Source organism: Sorex araneus, chromosome 3, assembly GCF_027595985.1.
Source record: "Sorex araneus isolate mSorAra2 chromosome 3, mSorAra2.pri, whole genome shotgun sequence".
NCBI lineage: Eukaryota > Metazoa > Chordata > Mammalia > Eulipotyphla > Soricidae > Sorex > Sorex araneus.
Window position 1 is genome coordinate 127,780,587 of NC_073304.1, and position 19,908 is coordinate 127,800,494.

At 35.6% G+C, this 19,908-nt stretch overlaps 1 protein-coding gene across 1 annotated transcript in view; it reads right to left on the bottom strand.

Moving 5' to 3' along the window:
* Positions 1-19,908, bottom strand: part of HAO1 (hydroxyacid oxidase 1) — a 73,968-nt gene that overhangs the window by 4,428 nt on the left and 49,632 nt on the right. The window contains exon 5 of the mRNA XM_004610934.2: positions 10,712-10,803. Coding sequence (XP_004610991.1) covers positions 10,712-10,803 — 92 coding nt within the window. The remainder of the gene's footprint in view (positions 1-10,711; positions 10,804-19,908) is intronic.

Here is a 19,908-nt window from a genome sequence, read left to right on the forward strand (position 1 = left end):
TATGAGCTGGGGGAGAAGGCAGTTGGGATAGTAAGAGAGAGCTGAGAGAGTAAGAGGGAAACTGTCTGCCATAGAAGTGGGGGACCCGTGGAATGGGGTGGGGATTGGGCAGGGGAGGGACACTAAAGACATTGGTGATGGAAAATGTACACTAGTGGAGGGATGGGTGTTTGATCATTGTATGACTGAAATCTCAAACATGAAAGCTTTGTAACTGTAGCTCAAGGTGATTCAATAAAAAATACATATATTTTTTAAAAAGAATACAGTATTCTCAACAAGGCCTATTTGTGGATGCTGGTAGACTGCCTTACTGTTATAGAACCTTCATGTCACACTGTTACCACTCATTTTGTAATGAAATTGAAGTTTCATTTCACTTTGTTAAATGAAACAAAGTGTACTTGCCCTTTCTTGATACTGGCCTGGGCAATGAAACCTATTTTGATTAAACACAAGAACCAAGTGTGCAGAATCACCAGTGAAAGGTTTATAAGCAATCTCACACATTTGTTTTCTTTTGTACCTGTATAATTTCTATGAGAAGACCCCAGGCAATGCTTTTTCTTCCCTACAGGACCCCAGAATAAACATGCAAGATGAAGAGGGACAGTGCTAAGCTTAGGTGGATCTGTAACTTGAACCAAATCACTTAACAAATTAAGAAGTCAAGATCAGTAGACCCTCAATTGACTCAAAGAATCACTAAAATGAATGATTGCTGACTCCAAATACAAAATTTATAATCTTTTGTTATAATATATGGCAACAGTTATCACTTTGCTAAATACCAATACAGGTCATGCCTAGTCATGAATATTGGTGGTTAATTTTATTTAAATATTTGCACTTCAAAATGAAAAAAAACACTATTTCCAGGATGACTTCTAGGTCAGAGTCTGTAGAAATTACTCACTTTTATCCTTAAATACAAAATTTAATTCAACTCACATTCAAGATGCATGATTAAGAAGCTGTCATATATTTGAAAGCAGTTTTTCTAGAAATAATTGTGCTGTAATCATTCAAATCCTTTTCCACTTCTTTAAAATATTAGAGGTTAAACTTTTAAGAGAGTTTTATGTAAAAGACTGAAGCCCAAACACGGCTACAGATTAGGAGGAAGTGAAGGCAGCATTTGGCATGCAACCCCTTAAATGTTTGGCAGGTAATGTGATTTTCCCCTTTTCCTTTTGACTTTTCTGCCTTGCCAAACATGCTTTGGATCCATTTACATATGTCCCTTTACCTATACATAGTCCTTCTTTTACAGGCAGGCATGTTACATCAACATTTAAATGCTACAATTTCCAGGCGATGATGCAAGCTATAATTAAGCATATTCCTCCATTTGAAATCAGAACCAAAGAAAAATATCTGCTAACTTGGGTTCAATACACATTTTCAAAGTCACGCAAATCAAGTCTGTTTAGGTTCTTTCAATGCCCAGCTTGGCCTAAAAGTAAACTGGTAAAGATACTTCAATTATGAATGCTAGACTATAAAACAGCCCAGAGTGCTGGTTCTTTTATCTGCAGACAAGGATGTTCTATCCATTGCTAAACATTTCTATCTATCCTTTCTTTTTCCTTTCTGTAACTGAAGTTTTACTGGACATAAATTACATAAAATAATTCTGATCAGGGCAGATTACTTAAATAAATAGTGTAGACAAATCCACTATTTTATGACTGTTATGTTTCCTCATTTGCAGCTTGCTACACATCTGAGAGACCATTCATTTCAACTTTACTTTTTTTTAAGATAACTAATTGTGGGCTTAACTCAAATGGAGTTAATCTATAGGAAAACATGGTAGGATCGCAATATAAAATTTCTCACTCATTCATCCATTTACCGGTTTATCAAACACTTTATTCAGCCCCCAATATATTTAAGGCACTATGTCAAGCAGTTTAAGAGATCTGAAAAGAGTCCCACAGAAACTCGAGTAGGATCCCAAGGGATTGGAATTGCAAAAATATTCCCCTTTCCCTGTACTCAATCCGCACTACTCCAGAGTGCTTCCTGTCCTCCAAACTCACAAGGAGCTTTCACCTTTCCAGCATCCATTATTATACTCTTTATTCTTGAGATTGGAGCAGTAAAGCCTTTAAACTAAATCATTTAAATGAAAGTCGTTGATTTTCTGTTAAGGTGGAGGACAGACAAAACAAGAGCTTCCTTAGATAAAAGTAAGAGAATCCAGGACAAAGCCCAGAAATTCTCCCACAGCTAGACACTCCCTCCCATTACATTTCACCAGGCAGGCCTGCAGGTGACGTTGGGGCGGAGACAATCACTAAGTAGATGATCAATGTTTCATAAAGAGTTTGTTGGACAAGTTTCTTGCAGTTGCAAAATAGCTGTAATTCTCCCTTCTGTAGTTTCATTCTGTTGTAACATTCCGTTCCTTCCATCGTGAATGAGAAACGAGGCCAGAAGAGCCTCTTTGAATCTAAACTAGCCTTGAGATTGCTTTCACCAAGAGACTATGAGACGGTAGCAGCAAGAATTTCTAAGTGTATTTCCCAAGAAACTTGGTATATGGGCACTTACTTTCAAGGAAACCTACAACCACATGAAAACCGGATGCTCTCGATAGGTTAATGTAGAGAAACCTTGATGAATTCTTCCAACACAAGTCTGTCCTTATAGACCCAGTTAACCCCAGAGGCACATGATGGGGTTCAGAGCTTAGTTAACACTGACATCTCAAAAATTTGAAATAAACAAATATTGAATTTTAGTTAGTACCTTTCTAAGTGGATCATTACACAGCAAAAGTTTACCAATCTATTTCTTCATATTGGTAGCATTGCTGAGTCTCTTTTCGGAGAAAACACAAAGATTCACAGAACACATCCAAAGACTCAATTTTGGTTTGTTTATTCCTTTGGGTTTTTTTTCTTTTTGGGTCACACCCAGCGATGCTCAGGGGTTACTCCTGGCTTTGCACTCAGAATTACTCCTGGAAGTGCTTGGGAACCATATGGGATGCCAGTGATCGAACCCAGGTCAGCTGCGTGCAAGGCAAACTCCCTACCCGCTGTACTATCCGCTCCGGCCCCCCAAAGACTTAATTTTGGAAACACTTAAAACCCCAAAGTCATATTTATAAAATATTTTACACTTGAGAATTGAGAATTTTCACCCCACCATGTCATATAATTTAACTGGGCATAATGTGGGTCTAGTTAGCATTAAAAGAAGAAGTGGCATTGTTTAAGTGTGGCTAAGATTCAAAGACTACAAAGAATATGACTTCTTTATATTTTTACAGTTTTCAGAGTTTTCTTGTACATACAACTGATCAATTCAACATATCAAATCCCAAAGATTTGGCCATGACACTGGATATTGGACCAGGGAATTGCCTGGCAATCAAGAAGCAGGAAGCAGCTTTCTGCTATCACCAGCTTGACTTGGTTCCAATGGCAGGTGGGGTGGGGGGCCCAGCCAGCTGGAACCCCAGGACCAAAATGCTCAGGCCAAGCCAATGGATGTCTCACCTAGGGAAGAATATGACTTTTGAATCCAGTTTGAAATATTCTAGTTTTAAGGATTTGGGAAATAGAACTGATTTTGTCGTCTTGTTCCAAAATTACTTCACAAGTCCAATACAATCTGGACCCCATTATTATCTGGAAGGTAAAAAAAAAATCTTTAACATGAATTCCATTTTAACTCATTTTTAATAAAACAGAAGTCTGGAAGTTGACCTCAGTAGCAGGCTATTAGGACCAATTGAAAGTAAGCAATTGTTTTAGGACTGGAGTCCATTCAAGTATTTCTCCATTCAAATTATGCAGTACAACTACTGATGTAGGAATGATATAAGCTAATTTATTCTTGTAATCACTATAGCACTTTGAAGAGACTCACACCTAAAATTTGGATAACTTGGTAGCCTGATGTTCAATTCTTTGAACAAAACAAGGCCAGGACTTGAACTTAAGACTGGGCTCCAGAGTAGTGTTTTTTCCATGACATCACTCTGTCTCTTGCACTCTTATTGATGATGTCACAAAATCTGAAGGAGTACAAGCTACTGAGAAGTTTTACTAATACCTTCTCCTTGTAGACCCGGGCCACTCTCTTCAAAAAACTCACACATGAAGGGAAGTCACCTTCACCATAAACTCAATTCCTTCACCTATTTTCTCTCATCATCATGGGCTTTTAATTTGCTCAAGTGTATGAAGCAAAACTCAGGCAAGGACCTTTTCTTGTGCCCGAAACTTGCAATTGGAATTCATTATTTTTTTAAAACCATCTTAGAGACCACAACTCAAAAAGCCCTTTTAGATAAGTTTCCATATTCCCTCTGCCAGAGGGAAATAAACCACACCATTTAGATATTTTCCCCTTAAACTGTAGTTAGATTTGATTCTAGTAGATTTAGGTTTTATTTTTGAAAACAAACTTAATTTGGCCCGCACACTAAGTCTATGTCTTCATACACAAGAGAAGCATAAATCTGCAAAAAAAAAAAATCTGAGATATTCCCAATTTCTCCTACTCCTCCCTACCCAGAGGAGGTCTTCACTCCCCACCTATGTTTACCTACAGGCAACATTTATCACAAAAAAAGAATGCCTCTCTATAAGTAAGGATAATGGAAAAGGGCTCCAGTTTTATAATCAAAATTCTCCCCTTTTTTCATTTCCTTCCTTCCTTCCTTCCTTCCTTCCTTCCTTCCTTCCTTCCTTCCTTCCTTCCTTCCTTCCTTCCTTCCTTCCTTCCCTCCCTCCCTCTCTCCTTCCCTCCCTTCGTCATCCTTCCTTCTCTCTTCTCTCTCTCCTTCCCACCCTCCCTCCCTCCTTCTCTCCCTTATTCCTTCTCTCTCCCCCTCCTTCCTTCCATCCCTCCCTCTTTCCTTCCCTCCATCCCTCCTTCCTTCCCTTCTTCCTTTATCTCTTCTGCTTTCTCACTCTATTTCACTCTATTTCTTTCTTTCTTTCTTTCTTTCTTTCTTTCTTTCTTTCTTTCTTTCTTTCTTTCTTTCTTTCTTTCTTTCTTTCTTTCTTTCTTTCTTTCTTTCTTCTTTCTTTCTTTCTTTCTTTCTTTCTTTCATCTTTCCTTCTAATATGAGTTTAACAGCTCCATACATTTACCAAATCCATCCCTCACACCACCAGTTTCGGTGCCATCAACTGTCACTCTTCCCCCATTTTCTCCTAGTAACAGCCATAGCGTTCACTGAGAATAAAAATTAGATTTAAGTCATTCCTTTACTTTAGTGATTTATATTCCATATATAAGCAAAGCTTACATCAAGCAGCTATCTTTCCTTTCCCTACTTATTTCATTCACCTCAAGTTCCATTCATTCTATTCCAGATGACACAATTTCAACTCTTCTTCTAAACCCAGAGTAGTGTTCATTGAGTATAGATACCACCTTTATTAAACATTTCTATTCAGGCATGTGTTGATGAGCATTGAGGTTTACTGTATGTTTTGACAATTACAAATAATGATGCTATGAAAATAATATTTTGAATCAATGTTTGTTTTCATTCTTGAGTATGTTGTCCCATAATATGCAAAGTCTTGATCCATCCCTACATTACTATTTTAGCAAATACTATGGATACAAATATATACACCCAATATTGCTCTTTAATCTCTTTTTATACTAATATTTGCAGAACTAGTCTGTGTGTTTAGCTCAATTAATCTGATAGTTCAATGAAACAATAATCAACATTATGTAAATAGTACAGCGGTAGGGCATTTGCCTTTCACGTGGCTGAACTGTGTTTGATTCCTCTGCCCCTCCCTGAGAGCCTGGCAAGCTACCGTGAGTATCGAGCCTGCACGGCAGAGCTTGGCAAGCTACCCGTGGCATATTGTATGTGCTAAAACCAGTAACAAATAAGTCTCACAATCAAGAGATGTTACTGGTGCCTGCTTGAACAAATCGATGAGCAATGGATGACAGTGACAGTGATGCAAATAAATTATCTGTTCTACTGTATTTCCAGTTGGTTAAATAAGTTCAACTACACACCTCAATTAATTCCTATTGTTAGGAATTAGAATTAAATTCAACTAAACATCCTAGTTTTGATATCATTATTACTAGTTCTAATTAAAGAGGATAATGATAATGAACCATTTCAGAGTTGCATATCTAAAAAGTTTCATTAGGGCTGGAGTGATAGCACAGCGGGTAGGGTGTTTGCCTTGCATGTGGCCCACCTAGGTTCGATTCCCAGCATCCCATATGGTCTCCTGAGCACCGCCACGAGTAATTCCTGAGTGCAGAGACAGGAGTAACCCCTGTTCATTGCCAGGTGTGACCCAAAAAGCAAAAATAATAATAATAATAATAAAAAGATTCATTAGTTTGTATAAATATTTATACTTTAAATTTCTGTTATGTGATCTACTTTTGCCTGTCATCCCGTTGCTCATTGACTTGTTCAAGCGGGCACCAGTAACGTCTCTCATTGAGAGACTTATTGTTACTGTTTTTGGCATATCCAATATGCACGGGTAGCTTGCCAGACTCTGCCACACAGGCTCGATACTCTCGGTAGCTTGCTGGGCTCTCCGAGAGGGGCGGAGGAATCGAACTCAGGTCGGCTGTGTGAAAGGCGAACGCCCAACCACTGTGCTACCGCTCCAGTCTTTTGCCTATGATTAATTAACTTATAGCATTTTAAGTGAAGTCTATAAGCAATCCAATATGTAAACTTCATAAGTTGAAGGAAGTAAGTTCTATAGAGGAAAAAATTCCTTACACTAATGATTGTTCAAACCCATTTCTTTGTCCTTAGCTATCATAAATAAGCCACTTAATTCCTGACTCCTGTCATGCTTAAATACAATCTATGTGGTATATTACTGTTATCTCAAATTTTTTTAATTACAAATCCAAAAATCATAATGTTCAAGAATCTTCTTTATCTGTCCAGTAGGTGTATTTCCCAGCAGTTCCCAACTCAATGAGATATTATAATCAAAATATTTTCCCAAAACACATTTTTCTGTTCTATATTTTGGATCATAATGTGAATAAAGTGTGTTGTGGGGGTTCCTCAGTATGACATGTTCAGTGACTGAGAGCCACCTCCCTGGAGGAACAAAGAGACCAGTGCTGGTCAATGGACAGTGGACAATGAAAGTTTAATTTAGAACCGAATATTATGTTTATCCAGAATCTCACAAGGCAGAGCCTGGCAAGCTACCCATGGCTAATTCGATACGCCAAAAACAGTAACAATAATGGGCCTCATTCCCCTGACCTTGAACATGACAGGGACGAATGAAGATGTTACTGGAACCCGCTCGAGCAAATCGATGAGCAACGGGATGACAGTGATACAGTGATTATGCTTATAGAACATCTGAGGGGTTTCACAATATAGGACTGCATGTATTTGTGATTGATCATTTACAGTGGTAAAGCGTTTCAATGGAGGCAATTCTTTTGGTTTGCATCAACTCGAGGAGATGCTCTGTCTGAGAAATTTGTTCAGAGGCAATAAGCATCTATACTGCTTTCTCCTTCCCTTGTTGCTAGTACATAATAAAAAATTCAGTCTACTTTGTTTTAATATTTTCAATTATTTGGATAAATAGTTGCATGATAAATATAAATAAATATTTATTTATATTATAAAATAAATATTATAAATAAATATATTATAAATAAATATATAGTAAGACATATAGTTTTTCAAAACATAGTTCTCTGGGCTCAGGACTAAAACCAGCTGAGCTTTTACCATAAATCCCAGACTAAATCCTCAGACTGGTTTAGCTTTTTGTGTTCCGTGGGGGTTCTGTCTTTCAGGTCATTATGGCTCATATCAAAACTGTGCTTTATGACAGCTAGACTGTCCCATATTGAAGCTAGTGTAGCTTTGCTGCTTGCCCTGGGTCCATTCAGAGATCCCTCAGTGGTACCCAACTCTTTAGGGTGTTAGGAACTACCGCTCTGAAGCCTGAGTCAAGTAATTATGATGGAGCTCAGGAATAAATATATTTCAGATTTAATTAGCTATCAAATATTAAGAGCCTAGCATTATTTGTTTAAGATATTTCTGTGTTTAGAATGAACACAATGGCCTCTCAACACCCCTATTGTAAACCACAACACCCAATTGGAGAGAGAGAACAAAAGGGAGTACCCTGCCACAGAGGCAAGGTGGAGTGGGGGGAGATGGGATTGGGGGAGGGAGGGATACTGGGTTTATTGGTGGTGGAGAATGGGCACTGGTGAAGGGATGGGTTCTTGAACATTGTATGAGGGAAACACGAGCACGAAAGTGTGTAAATCTGTAACTGTACCCTCACGGTGATTCACTAATTTGAAAAATAAATAAATTTAAAAATATATATATTTTCTCTGAAAAAAAAGATATTTCTGTGTTTAAGCAAAGAGCATTGTTCTATAGCAAAACGTAAGATATTTATAGGTAAGGAGAAAAACAATTCATTACAGACACAAAGTCAATAGTCACCAGAAGATTTGACTTTATAAGTAACCAAACCTAACCTGGGGATTTAGTAGCTTGGTGAATTTAGTAGGAATTTAGTAGTAACAATAAGAAGTAAAGCACAAAGAAAAAGTTAAAGATAAACTTGGGGGGTTGAGGATGGAGAAAAGGGGCAATAACCTGATGAAACCTAAAACATTTAGGGTTAATATCCAACACATACCTCCTAAAACCCTGTAGCCCTTTTGTAGGGGTACTGGTACCAAACAGAAGTGGATGGCAATTGTAGCATCATTGTCTCCCTCAAGAAATCTTGGCTAAATCCCCATAAGTGAACGGCACGCAAGAGAATTACTTTTTAACATAATACAACATGCCCACCTATAGCTCCTATAGCTTTTGCTCTATTATGCTGTCTTCTCCACCCAGACCTTAATCTTAAATTATGTTCAGTGTTTCATTTGTTCTACTAGGCTATCAGAAATGTTCTTAACATTTCTAATTCAGTCCTACACTTTTCAGTCCATTGCAGCTTACTTTCATTTCTATATCCTTTAGCTTACTTTTATTTCCATATTCTGGATTCTAGTTTGCCAATTGCAGTGTGTAAAGAGTGTATAAACCATTCCAATTAACAGTGAATGAAGGTCCCTTTTTCACTGTTTTCCAAATATCACTGGCTGTTTCCATATTTTTTTGATACAAACCATTGTCTGGTGTTGGGTGATATCTCATTGTCATTTTGATTTGCATTTAGGTGTTAATAAGTGATACCATATAATTATGTTAAGAAAAATAAGTCAGAAGAAGAACAGATTCAAGATGATCTCTGTCATCTGTGGACATAAAGAAACAAAGAGATGGACAATATCCAGTGATCACAAATCTTTGGGCTTTGACTACAGAAATGATGTTACTTAGCAATGGCAGAAAAAAGGCTGGTGGGGAAGGAAAGAAGATATGGACTAAACTTGACAAAGAAAAAGACAAAGACACTTCTTTGGCCCTTTGATGATAGAAGAGATGCAGAAACTTTGCATACCAAAATCATTGGCACTATTGTAAACATGTTACCTCAAAATCACAAAGTAAACATTGAAATTAAAACTAAACATAGATACACATTGGAATATACTTTAAAAGTGTTTTAAAATATTGGTGCTTCCACACCGTTCTCCAGAACTTCCAAAAAGTTGATCTGGGAAGCCGACTAGGCATAAAGAATCTTCGCAGTTGTCAACATAATTCTAATGCACAGTCAATGCAATTTGTTTGAGACCCAACAGTCTCCTCATCTGAGTGTCCTTAAACTGGGTATAGTATCTCTGTCTCCTTTACATACCAACCAATCCTTCTTCTGCAGTTTTCAGCCCCAAACTACAGAAAATAACAATTTTTTATTATTTTAATATTTCACAGTTATATCAATAATCAAACTTCACGTAGGTCGTGTGTAATTATCATTCTATATTTATTATTCTTTAGATACTCATGGCATAAATATTTTTATAGCCCAATTTACATTATACCTATTGGGAAAACTGTAAATATAAAAGAATAATTCCTAAGTCAGAGAAATAATACAAATGTTGAGGCACTTACTTTGCATACAGTCAGCCCAGGTTCAAAATCCCTGGTACTGCATCTGAACCCCCAACCACCTCTAGGAGTGATCCCTGAGCACAGAGCTAGGAGTAAATGTTAAGAACCTCCAGGTCTAGCCCCTAAATAATCAAAGAGACAAAAATAATATTCCCCGCCATTAAATTATTTCTTTAACAGAATCTTTTATAAGCTTATCAGTAAATTTATTATGTTAATCAAAGTTTGAATTGAGATAGCTGCATGTCATGTACTTAAAATCTGAGATCTCATACATGGTTTTATTTTACCTTGAGTATTCCCTAAAAAAATCTAGCACTGTAGCACTGCAGTTCTGTTGTTCATTGATTTGCTCAAGCGGGCACCAGTAATATCTCCATTTTGAGACTTGTTACTGTTTTTGGCATATCGAATATGCCATGGGTAGCTTGCCAGGATTTGCTGTTCAGACAGGATACTCTTGGTAGATTCCTTTGACTGAGAGGGACAGAGGAATCAAACCTTGGTCATCCGTGTGCAAGGCAAATGCCCTACCCGCTGTGCTATCACTCCAGTGCTAAAAATATCTAAATACCCGATAAATAGACATAAAGAGAGTCAGATATGTGATGAAAATGAGAATTGCAACAACAAATTTCAGGGTTTTTTTTAACTCACAGTGGCTGGCACCCCATCCAGTTGTCGAGCCCCATGATTTGACACTAAGATTCCATTCAAGCCATGTTTCACTGCCTCCCTGGCATCATCACCTAGAAAAAGCAAGACAGCCATTGTATGGAAATAACAGTTTGGCAGAAGGACTGATTTTAGAAGTAGCAGCATATGTTCAAAATATGGAACACGCATAAATACATTGCTTGGAATCATTTGGCATAATGGTACATCCAAAGGTTAAATCTAGAATCACAGGGACCAGAGAGATAGTACAGTGGGTAGAGCACTTGCCTTGCACATGGCTGATCTGAGATTGATCCCCAGCATCCCATATAATCTGCTAAACTCTACCAGGAGGAATTCCTGCACGCAGAGACAGGAATAACTCCTGAATACTTCTGGGTGAAGCCCCAAAATAAAAACAAAACAAAAAAACTATAGTAATAATGGTAGTTTCATGAACCAAAAAATAAAAATGTTAGCACTTACAATGAATCATAAAATAAAATTATTAGTAGAAAAACCTAAAAGCAATTTAAGTATTCTCATAAGGACATATTTTGCTGAGCATTTTTATCATTAATAAGATATCATTTCACATCTAGCAAGATTGTTACTGTAAGATTTTAAGAATTTTAACAGGTTAAAAAAGCATTTTAGGGGCTGGACTGATACAACAATGAGTAGGCCACTTACTTCCTGGTACCACATATGATCCCCAAGCCCTACCAGTAATAACAATTGAGCACAAAGCCCCATGTATACCCTCAGTACCACCAGACATGAAGCCCCCCCAAAAGAGAAAAAGACAAAAGCATTTCAAAACTTATTTTTGTTATTATAGACTTTTTATAAATATAAAAATTGTTATTATAGACTTTTTCTTTGAAAATTATTTTGTTATATATTTACAAGTAATGTCCCGCCCACACAGCAGAACCTGGCAAGCTCCTCGAGGCATATTCAATATGCCAAAAAACAGTAACAATTAACAGATCTCATTCCCCTGACCCTAAAAGAAGCCTCCAGTCGTTGGGAAGGGCGAGTAAGGAGAGGCTGCTAAAATCTCAGGGCTGGGATGAATGGCGACATTACTGGTGTCCACTCAAGTAAATTGATGAACAAAGGGATGACAGTGACAATAATTTACAAGTAAATGTATTTTTTCTCACTCAAGTATATAAAATGAAAATTAAGATAATTGCTACACTTTTAAGCATACTTCAAAACACATTGATTTCTGAAAATTGTTTTAAAATATTTTCTCATATATAAATTTCAAACTTTAGGAAACAACTTTATATTTTAGTTATTGTCTTAATAAATATTCCAGTAACAACCTATTTACACCTGAATAATGGAAACTACACTACTTCTTAAGTTTAACAGTCAGGAAAAGTTGGGTTGGTCCTGGGTTACAACTGAAATCAGAGTTTGGAAAGTTAACTAAAAGAATATAGAACAATGAATATAATAATACATTCAATGCAGAGCAATTAATGATCCAAAATTAATTTTAAAATATTGACATCAAAATCTATAATTTCTTTTTGAATATTGTGTTAAAGCACTTGTTGCAGTTGTTTCATGAAAATACTAGTTTTTAAATATTGCCATTTAAAATAATATTTAGCAATACTTTATTAAAACTACTGGAATATGAAAATACTGGGCCAATGTGTAAGGAATTCAGTGTTTGAGTCTCTCAAATGTTTATATTTTGAAACTCTAGACCCCAATGTGAGAGTCTTTGAAGATGAAGTTTTTAGAAGAAAATTGGGTTAGATGACATCATGAGCATGGAGGTCTCAGGACGGATTAGTACCTTTATAAGACCAAGAAATTGCAGCATACTCACACAATGGAATGCTATGCAACTCTAATAAGTAACAAAAACAGGGGCTGGAATGACAGCACAGCGAGTAGGGCTTTGCCTTGCACGAGGCTGACCCGGGTTTGATTCTCAGCATCCCATATGGTCCCGAGTGTAAAGCCAGGAGTAACCCCTGTGCATCACCAGGTGTGACCCAAAGAGAAAAAAAAATAACAAAAACATGCAATTTTCAGAAACAAGGATGGAATGAGAGGGCTTTATGATGAATAAGGTCACTCAGAAGGAAAGTGATAGATAGGGATGATCTCTTTCTTATGTGGGACTATAACAGCAAGGTAGCAACAAAGGTTGAAAGCCAACACAGTGGGAGAACTAATCCACACAACTGAGTTGATGGATATATAGAGAAAGGAGTGTTGGTGTCCTTGGGAGAGGGAGGTGAGTATACTGGTGTTGGAATTATGGGCAGATTGTAGACCACAGGATATCAATAAAAATATATTAATTAAAAGTACAAAAAGAAGATATGAGAAAATATGTAAGCTTCTGTCTCTATTTCTTTCCCCTTATCTTACCCCATCTCTCTCTGTCTTTCTTTTTCTATTTCTCTCTCTCTCTCTCTCTCTCTCTCTCTCTCTCACACACACACACACACTCACTCACACACACCATTTTTCCATGGTCATACAAAGAAGAGGTCATATATGAGCATGTTGGAAAAAAATACTCATCCATAGTCTATGGTGAAATCCCTTGGAATGGAATCCTAATCTGAGATTTCCAGCTTCCAGATTATACAGAAAATACTTTTCTCTTGCTTAAGTCTCCCAGCTTGTGGTTCTCATTGCCGCTGCTTTTGCTGCTGTAGATTACAGATTCCATCTTTAAGAGACGCTATAACAAACTCAAGAATGAAATTGTTTGAAAGGACATTTGATGTTTATTTTGCCAGTGTTTACACCAGCTATTTGATATGCTCTTTATTCACTTTTAAGCCTATACTGTGCGTGCATTTTTATATACTCAAGATATGATTGATATCTATGCTTATTTTATGCTAAATAGACAATTTATGTTTCTATAAAACTGTTTTGGCTATCTGGTATAACCAACAAAGTTTTACACATCCTGTAAGATTTCACCAGCAATTTTTGAGTCACTCATAAAGAATTCAAGGTTGAAACTAAGATTTCCCCACCCTATTATTCATATATGTTCATATATTACATTTTAATGTTGATTTATACTTGAACCATTCATGATCTATAATATAGCTTTATTTTCTTGGAATTTCTAATTGTTTTTTCTTTCATTTTCTTTTGTCTCTACCTCTCATGAGATTTTAGGATATTTTCAAGTTCTTCACAACTTTCTGTTGATTTTGTTTGTTTCTCTGTTAAACTTAAATCACATTATTTCTCCTCTAGAGAAAAATGCCTGGAGACTTTTTACCATTCTAGCCTAGTCTGGTTACTCTTTGGGACTACTCTGGAGCTAGTACATAGGATTGCTTTTATTTTCAGTGGATTGACTACTGTTTTCTCATTTGGCCTTCACTCAGTTTACATTTTCTTTTATTCATAGTACACTCTATGGTAACTTCTTACAAAAGGATCCAGAATTTACTATGATTATATCTACTATTTCTAGATTAAAAAATGATTTATCTTAGTAGCTAAAATGAAAAGACAAGTCCTTTGTCTTTCAGTACTTGTAGATGTTGAAAAAAGAACTTCTTCTACCTTCCTTTGTAAATAAGCAGTTTTCTGCTAGTTTTTCTCTGCCTAAAACCCATATTGTTCAGACACTGCAAATTTTAAAGGGTTTTTATCTCTCTTCTTTCCATCAAATTTTCTTTTATATGACTTGTTTAGTACTTTGAAAAATTTCATCAATGTCATTATTTAATCAATAATTTTATTTTCAGTTGCAGAAATATTGTTTCTTTTTCTCTTTTGTAGTTCTACTTCTTGTCATTTTAGTTTTCTTCAGGTGTATTCTCAACATCACTAAGTCTATTGTTGGAAAATTTTTAAGTTCTTTTACTTGTTTCCTCTCTTTTTGAATTAACGTTTCTTAGATTTATTTTCAGCTTTTCTGGTTCAGGCTTTGGAGATAACTTGTGAGGCTAAATTTTCCATTTATATTTAAAGAAGAAAGACTGGAGAGCTGCTGAAGATGTCCACAGTTGTTTTGTAAATGAACTCCATTTGCCTTGAATAAAAATTTTCTTGTGATGAAATAAGGAATATAAATCAAATGATGATTAGATTGTGAAGTTCTTAAGTATCAGATTAAGACCAAACATCATTATGACTTCCCAGAGGTTGACCCAATCATGGATTTATTTCTCTAGAAAAGATCTAGCTACTATGCACACTACCTTGCTGAATATTAAATGAGGGAAGCAAGGGGGCAAGGATTGCGTATTGGTCTATAACACACAATTAATACATAATTAGCTCCAAATAATCCTCTTATTTTCAGTTTCTACTTCTTATCTTCCTTTTCCATCACACTGCAGGACTAGAATCATTCAGAACTGTCACTTATTATTTGGCTGTTTCCTCCACTCTTCCCTCCCAGACTATTCTGGGAAAATTTTACCATTCATCAGTATATCTGCTTTCATTTTTCTTCTTTCATAAGAAAGTTTTTGAAGTTTTTTTTGAAGTTTCTTTATTATTTCTATCCTTCAATTTTTTCCTTCTCTCCTCTGCTCATTTTTTGCATTACTCGTCATAGACTTTTCAGTTCCTAGACTTTAAATTTTTAGCTTGATAAGAAGGTTTATGTGTACTCAGCATACCATTTAAACCAAAAGCCCAATATACTGTCTTTAGAAATATGTTTTGAAATTGGTTCTTTAAATGTGTGTGCTTAAAACTGTTGTCTTAAGTACAGCATAGAACATATGTTGTATATTCTATACATAGAACATCTGTGCTGGTGGACATATCCTAGATCTGCAGTTCCATACAATAAGCACTAGCCACACACACACACAGCCCGTCCATGTAGTGACGGAAATGTGATTGAGGAACTGCAATCTGACTTTTATTCCATTTTGATTAGTTTAAAGAGGTATATTTGGCATTTAGTTGGCATATGATAGTTGATTTTGTTGCTTATCTGACCTAGTATTTTCTAGAAATGATATGCAGCATACTATTTTTTAAAACTATAGATGCATTCAAATCAAGTAACCTTAAGAAACAATCTAAAATACATTCAAAATTGAAAAGGTTTTCCCTGAAGATCTAGTTGTGTGCCAGATACCAATTATCAAATCAAAAGTTTAAAGAAGTCTAAATATACAGGACTAGAGACACAGTAGAGAAGTTCAGGCACTTGCCTTGTACATGGTAGACACTCCGGGTTGAGTCCCTGGCATCAAATATGTTCCCCAAGCACTGATGCCCAGCACAGAGGTTAGAAATTAGGCCTGTGTGCCACTGGACATAGTCCAGAAAACAAACAAAAATCAAATTATACAATAGAAATGTGAGCTCAGGATGCTGGGGATGAAAACAAAGATGATCTTTGGATGATTGTAGGTTCTGGTACTCTGCTGGTATGTATGGTGTTGTTGCAGCACCACATGTATAAAGCAATTATACTAGTACCTTATTAAAAATGAATTAAAACATAGAGGCTGGAAAAGAGTACAGGAGGTAGGGCACTTGCCTTTCATATGGCTGACCCATGTTTAATCTCTGACATTACATGTGGTCTCCTATGATTCCTGAGGACAGCACCAGGAATAACACCTGAGCACCACTGAGTGAGGGACAAAAAATATATTAATTAAAAAATAAAAATATATGCACCATTATAGTTTATAAACTTTCCAATTAAAGATGTCTGCAGTTCTCCATTTTATATTTGATGTCTATCCCTATATACTTAAACATGTACTTTTAGAAAGTGAATATTATCTATCAATAAATTTACCCTGTACAGTGTGAAAGTGACTAATACATTAATACTTAAGCTCAGTAATTGGACCACTTTGATTCAAATCCCACATCTGCTATTTTCTTGCTATGTAAGTGGAAAATTACTTAACTTCTCTGCATATCAGTGATCTACAACATAAATTGGGGATAATAATTCACAGAAGATTGACATGTGAATTAGGTGAGTTGGATGGGTATTTAGAAAGCATCCAACACGGGCTGAATACTCAGATAAATATGAACTAATATTATTTCTTCCATCTGATGGTGCAGGAGAAGATGAATAGGTGGAAGATTTGTTTGTTGCTTGCTTTTGGCAATTCTGCTTTAATTTTGTTTATATCAATGGATTTCATCCTAGTCAAGATCACAATTTTAAAGAGCTTTCTATTTTAAATGAATGCTGCTTATGTAACAGTTTATCTTGCATCACTTTAAGTGATCTTCGTTGTTTCTTTAGAGAGCTTAGAACATAGGAGAAATGACAAAATAGTGTGTTAAGAAATTAGTATGATAAGAATCTAAGTAGACAAAAAAAAACTAAGAAAAAATTATGAACACCTTTCCCTTAACTGCTTGAGAAAACTTTTTTACAATTTTACATTTTATTTTTAAAAAGAGGGAAAAATAATTTTGCTTAATGACAGGGTCAAAAATGTTCCTATTTAACCAAGTAATCACAAACCTTTGATATTTTCTTTAAGCCTTGGAGAAAAATGGTATGGAATTTTAGATTTGTTACTTTCCTAGTTAAAACATTAATGGAAAAATGATAGTAGAGGATGGCACCATTTGCTTTCTTATAATTAATTTCTTGTAATAAATTTTCTCATAATTAATCTATAATTCCAAAGTAAAATGGAAATATTTAAGACTTACCCTTGGAGCTTTTAACCCAGCAAGAGTCTATACTATTTTATAGAAATTTATAGTAACTAAATTCTAGCTAAATTATAACAGTTTTGAACAGGACCTAGAACACCTAGTGAATAATTTTTTGTATTTGGGGAGTGGAGGGGATAGTATCTAACTGTCTTCCTATCTATCTATATCTATAAATACACACACCAACACCCACAAGTTTAAGAAGTTTCTCAGAAACAAAAGCAAAAAATAAAAATGCTCTGGAGGTGAGACAAACTAGTTCCTTGTTAGAGTGGTTTTGTGTGTGTGTGTGTGTGTGTGTGTGTGTGTGTGTTTTAATTTTTAAAAGAAAATCAAAAAACATTATGTCTTTGCTTATAAAGCCATTTGTTTGCTAGCGTGAGTTCTGGCAAAAACCAAATCCTGTCTCATGTATATGTTTGGAGTTTGTGTTGAAGTTTTCCAAGAAAAGAGTTTAACCACAACAAGAGATTACATCTTGCAGTCCAATTTGCATTCATTAAAATGTAATCCTTAAAGTGGTGGTAAAGTGGGGGATGTTTCAAGGACATCTTTCCCAGGAGTTTATGTTCCTGCAAACATAATCTGTACCTCTCTGGTAAAAGAAAAATGATTCTCAGTCAATCCATGAGACTTCCGGATGAAGATCTGTGAAATAATAAGGACTAGGTTTCCCAGAACTGGCTCCGCTACCCCACCCCCATATCCAGATTGAGCATATGTCCTCCTTGATGCTGTTGTCATAGAGATGATTCTTGTTTGTTAAATAAATGAAATAAATAGTTACAGGGAAACTAGACAATGTAAACTATACATGTATAAATAAGTTATTTCTGTTCAAAAGCCAAATACACTAACCTCTCTTTTTGTTGCTTTTGAGCTTTCTCTAATTATATAGACAGATATAGTTTTCAGTGAGGATTTTACTCAATAAATATTTGGGCTATCTACTGTGTGAAAAATATTATGAAGATATGTCACGTAATACATATGGATAAAAGAAAAAAGAGGTTATGGTACTCTTAGATGAGATGATTACATAAAGAAGTTCTTGAGACATGGGGTTTTTCAACAAAGCAGATGATTTAGTGAAGTCTAATTCAATAGATTTGAATTACCTAGACCAGAAGACAAAGTCCTGAAGAACAATATATGCTGGGAATACTAAATTAAAATTTTGCTTTTCAAGTTGAATAAATATGTCCTTATATTTGTTTCCTATTTGACTCAGACAAATATTATACTACCATAGTGAAATTTGCTTTTCAAGTCATCTGCCCTGGGCCAACTTTATTGTAATAGTGAATTAAATACTTGAACCTGCATTTTAATTTTTTTTGTATCCTCTCACTTCCCTCATACAACCACATACATATTTTGTTAGGCCACAAGTTTCCTAAATATCATCTCTAACTAAAATTTTGCCACTTCTATCTAAAATATCCTTTGTGTAAGGTTTTTTTAATGCAAAACTAATGAAATTACTTCTATGATCTAGATTCTAAATAGTAGGATGTATACACCTACTTTCTCTAACATGGCTAGCATACTTTATAAATTGTTTCTCATACTGCTTGAGTTAATATAACAAACCTAGCAGCCATTTACATGTTGAAATGTCATCTTCGCTACCCTACTTGCTATAGTCTATATTTTTATTTCAAGTCCCATTTGCATATTTCATAGATTCTACTTAAGCTTCTGGAGCATTTTATTGTACCTATGTTCTTAGTCATTTGTCTTAGAATAAAGGGTTTTCATATGGTTCCAAAGACCTCATGACACATACTAATTTTGGAACACAGTGTGTATAATAATTGTTTATGAAACAAATGACTGGGGAGTAAATAATGGATCAATAAATAAATGTTACAGAAACTTCAAGTTAATACTTTTTAGCATCTATAGCTGAATCTAGATTCTAAATAAAGGAGCACTAGTAAACCTCAAGACAATATGAGAATAGGTAAAGTTATTAAACTATTCTTTAAGGATGTTTAATATATCAATAGGAGGATATATTAGTTGAAGCCTAATTCACAGAAATTTTGAACTAGTACAATAATCAACAAGTAAGTGTATAAAATATTTTGAAATGTATTAGAACATTTCTTAAACTGAACTTAAACATCTGCTTACAAAAGGTTTTGCTGGAAAAATTTTACTTTTTAAAAAAAATTTTTTTTAATTTTATTGAATCACCGTGAGATACTTACAAGCTTTCATGTTTGGGTTACAATCACACAATGATCAAACACCCATCCCTCCACCAGTGCACATTCCCCACCACCAATATCCTGGGTATACCCCCCCTTTCCCACCCTCCACCTGCCTCTATGGAAGAAAATATTCCCCATACTCTCTCTCTACTTTGGGGAATTATAGCTCACAACACAGACACTGAGAGGTCATGATGCTTGGTCCATCATTTACTTTCGGCATGCATCTCCCATCCCAACTGGTTCCTCCAACCATCATTTTCTTAGTGATCCCTTCTCTATTCCATCTGCCTTCTCCCCTTT